Source organism: Mus caroli, chromosome 11, assembly GCF_900094665.2.
Source record: "Mus caroli chromosome 11, CAROLI_EIJ_v1.1, whole genome shotgun sequence".
Lineage (NCBI taxonomy): Eukaryota > Metazoa > Chordata > Mammalia > Rodentia > Muridae > Mus > Mus caroli.
The window spans coordinates 82,230,736-82,234,878 of record NC_034580.1 but is presented as its reverse complement, the minus strand read 5'-3'; the positions used below and the strand labels follow the sequence as shown (position 1 = coordinate 82,234,878).

Sequence of the window (4,143 nt, the reverse complement as noted above, 5' to 3'; positions counted from 1 at the left end):
CTCCCAGCCCCTCCTCCCAACCTTCCCCTCCTCCCAGCCCCTCCTCCCAACCTTCCCCTCCTCCCAGCCCCTGCTCCCAGCCCCTGCTCCCAGCCACTACCATTCGTTTATTTTATGTACATTGGTGCTTTGCTTGCATGTATACCTATGTGAGGGTTACAGGCTGTTACAAGCTACTATGTGAGTGCTGGGACTTGAACCCAGGTCCTGTGGAAGAACAGTCAGTATTCTTAACTGCTGAGCCATCTCTCCAGCCCCTCCATGCCTGGCTTTTTAAAAAATGTTTTAATAAATGTATTTTGTGTGCAGTGGGGAGTGGGCAGCTTGTGCTAGGTCATGTGGGCTTCCGAGCACCCCTTAGAGGAGTTGTTGTCTCCTTCCGGCACAAGGGCACCAGGGGAGAGGATTAGGACAGGCTTGAAGCAAGCTCTTTGACCTACACTCTGTCCATGCCTCATTGGTAACCTGGACTCGGTGCCTACTGTGCAAGTGGCTATCAGTAAACCACCTGAGCTGGCTGGCGTGTTTACTAGTCAGCCACAGAACCTTACTGGCAACCGGAGAAATAATCTCTTCTACCTTCATGAGAAAATGTAAGTGTCTATCCGTTCACTTCAGAGATTACCTCAGGGTTGCACAGAGTAACCATCCCCTCTTCCTCGCCGTTCCCACAAACCCACAGTCCAGCATGGTGGGAGGCAGGGTGTGTGGCCATCGGGATGTGTAAAAGTGGATATTGCCTACTGGCACATTTCTTGGAAATATTTGCACCAAAACTTGACAACAACTGAAACGTAGCCCTCCCTACAAGGTCCTGATGCCTACTTTAAGGAAAGTGCTTTAATTTCTACAAATGTTGGGTTTTGTTTTAGATTAAAAATAAAAAAGTGCTCTGTATTTTTTTGTTTAAAAAATACAGGAGGTTTAAATGCTTAAAATATGTTAATACTCCAAAACCCAGCCCTTTATTATCTAGCTTTTCCTTCAAAGAGTTTTAGAAAATTTGTTTCATCTTTTCTGCATGTCACAGGGATCTATTCCTTTTGCATTTTATTCTTGGTTTAATTTCTAGTTTTCAAGAATACATTTTAATTGGTGTTGAAGTTCATGATTGCTAGATTTTCTTATTTAACCACCGTAGTGCATGTAAAGGGACAGGAATAGGATTCCTTTGTAGGGGCTGGAGGGATGGCTCAGTGGCTAAGAGTACGTACTACTATCACACAGGGTTCATTTCCCAAAACCCGTGATAGGCAGCTTTCAGCTGCCTGTAACTCCAGCTCCAAGGGACCTGACGCCCTCTTCTGGCCACCACTTACACCTACACGCATGTGTTCACATAGTATAGACATAATTTAAAAGAAACTTTTTAAAAAATTGTCATTTTTCCAGTATTACTAGATCCCATCTTGTTTAAGTGGTTTGTAATCTAAAAATAAATTTAACAGTTACTTGAAAGTGGAAAATGATTTTCACAGATACAGAATATTATAGTTAATAGACATTCAAAAGCATACATAATGGAATTGTGATGGCCCAGGACTTAACCTGAGTTCCTTGCCTTGGGTAACTTGGAAAGCTGGAAACAGGAATTCAGGATTCTAGCACATTCTCACTCTCATGCCGGCTCCTGCAGGCAAAGTGAGGCGCCTCTACTTCCTGCACGCTACAGGGAGGATGGTCTTGTGAGTGTGTCCAATGGCAGCCCAAGAACTGTGATGTGGTAGCCTTTAACCCATGGAAAAGCAGATCTTACTGATCAGAGACCAGGTGGGCCATCCTGGTCTACATAGTTTAGGCCAGCTAGGGCTACATAGTGAGACTGTCAAAAGAAAGGAAGAAAAAAATGAAACTTAATCTATAACAGCTATTATTGCTTTCGATGTTTGCTTGTATTGCTGAAGCACTGGGATGAAATTAAACTAACACTCACTAAAGTCTATAAACTGACAGAGAATAAAGGCTAATTCCAGTCCTAAGGATGAAGATGTGCCTGAATCTGCTGTTTTCTTCCCCTCTAGCTTATTGATGCGGAAAGCTCTATTTGACCACCTCACCGCCCGGGGCATTCAAGTAAGTCTGGGTGCTGATGCGAGCAGCGCTCACCCCTGTGATACCAGGCACAGCGCAGGGGCTTACCTCTGACTTTTGATGCTACCGATGTAACGGGGACTGTGTGCGCTTCCTCACAGTTAGTGGTCGTCAGCTAGATTCTTCTGTAAGTGAGGGCAGCTGAAGTCTGAGGGTGGGCAGTGCCAGCCTTCCTTAGGTTCACTGTAAGTCCACTGAGGCCGTGGTGGATAGATGGATAGAAGTGCATCTCCTGCCTCACGTTTCTCCTTATGCTTCAACTTCCAGGTGTACGTTTGGGTTTTAAATGAGGAGTATGAGTACAAAAGAGCCTTTGATTTGGGAGCGACTGGAGTGATGACGGACTACCCAACAAAGCTTAAGGATTTCTTAAACAATTTTTCAGCATAAAAAAAAAAAAAGTAACTCCGAATCATTCAAAGGAGTCATGACCAGAATAGATCTGAGGGAAGGTGTGTTAACCACGGTTTCCCTGGGATTTCCAGGATGATACAAGGTTTAATCAGTTAAGTTTTAATACCTCATTTTTTAAGTCTGTACGGGAATGTAGGAACGTCCCTGCCTTGTATATTTATTTTCACCAATATTTGCATATTTTACATTGGTAACTTGTTTGGAGGTAACTGGCACTGAAGTGTAGATCATTGATCAAGGTGTCTGCATATGATGCAGTTTTCTACTGTTGTAAATCTGAAATCAAAGACTGGAGGCAAACTATGTGTTAGCCTTCCCTGAGACAGGATCAACCATAGTGAAGCAGATTCCTGAGCAGGGCATGGTGACATGAGCCTGCAATGCCACCACACGGCGGGACTGAGGCAGGAGGATCAGGGGCTTGAGGCCAGCTTGGGCTACATACTGAAAAACCCTGTCCTTAATTTTTTTTTGAATAAGGAAGCAGAAAATTATTGAAGGCCATTACAGCCGTTCTGAATTGTCTCATATGTCTAGGTGCATTTTAGTTTAGGAAAAATTCAGGGGAAGAGGAACCTGAAGGTGCAGCCAGGCAGAGTGTGTGCTGTTCTCAGGGGGCAAATTCAAGCCAATAACAGTTTGTTATTACTCAGAAATCCAGTCTGTGAGCTGAAACAGACTCCCGGGTTATGGTTGTTAATGGAGACATTCCGATTAGAGTCGTTTTTTTTTTTCTTTCTTTCAGGTGTGTGACAATGCTGTCATGCCTAATTTTTTCTTATGTCTTTAAAAAAATAGACATTATAAAATAAGACAAGATCCAATTAGTCGTGTTTTTATGTTTCCTTAAAAACTACTCCATTCTTACCTTTGGGCTTGACTAGACTGATCCTGGGTCTGAGTTGTCAGTGATGTGGCAACCCTATAGTGATTGGCTGGTGACAACACTGTTGCGGGCATGTTTAGCATGAGCCACCTGCTCCTGATCTCTCTCACTTCTCTGAGGCGCAGACCCAGCCAGAGTTAACCCAGCATTATATACCACTTCTCTGCCTTCCGATGTGACTCCATGCAGATCTGTCCCTGGCCTTTGTGACTAATTTAATGATGTCAGATTGGGAGATAAATTCAGTATAGAGTACTAGATGTCTTTTGCCTAAATTATGTCTCCGCTGTGGGGCCTGCCACGCACAGCTATGGAGGGTGGCCTCATGCTCCCTTCTGTTGCTTTGTGGTCTAAATTGTAATAAAGTTTTCCAAGAATAAAACAAGGTCTTGAATTTCTTTTATGCTTGTAATTCCAGTGTGTTTCATGTAATTTTTTTCAGTTAATGAGGTAACTTATTAATAAATGAGTCAATCTGAGCTTTCTCACTATTGAGCATAAAGACAATAAAGGAGAACAGGATTGCAGTAAGGAAGTCGCTTTCTGTCATCTGGACAGACGGCTTGTGCAAGATAATCCACTAGGGCAGACACTTTATTCTTTTATATTATACACTGGGTTTCTCTGTGTAGCCCTGGCTGTCCTGGAACTCACTCTGTAGACCAGGCTGGCCTCGAACTCAGAGATCTGCCTGCCTCTGCCTCCCGAGTGCTGGGATAAAAGACATGCACTGCCATCATCCAGCTGTGGTT

At 43.7% G+C, this 4,143-nt stretch overlaps 1 protein-coding gene across 1 annotated transcript in view; it reads left to right on the top strand.

Moving 5' to 3' along the window:
* The window catches only part of Gdpd1 (glycerophosphodiester phosphodiesterase domain containing 1), a 40,488-nt gene extending 36,715 nt beyond the window's left edge, over positions 1-3,773 (top strand). The window contains exons 9-10 of the mRNA XM_021176766.1: positions 2,022-2,073; positions 2,359-3,773. Coding sequence (XP_021032425.1) covers positions 2,022-2,073; positions 2,359-2,481 — 175 coding nt within the window. The 3' untranslated portion in view covers positions 2,482-3,773. The remainder of the gene's footprint in view (positions 1-2,021; positions 2,074-2,358) is intronic.
* Positions 3,774-4,143: the final 370 nt, after the last annotated feature.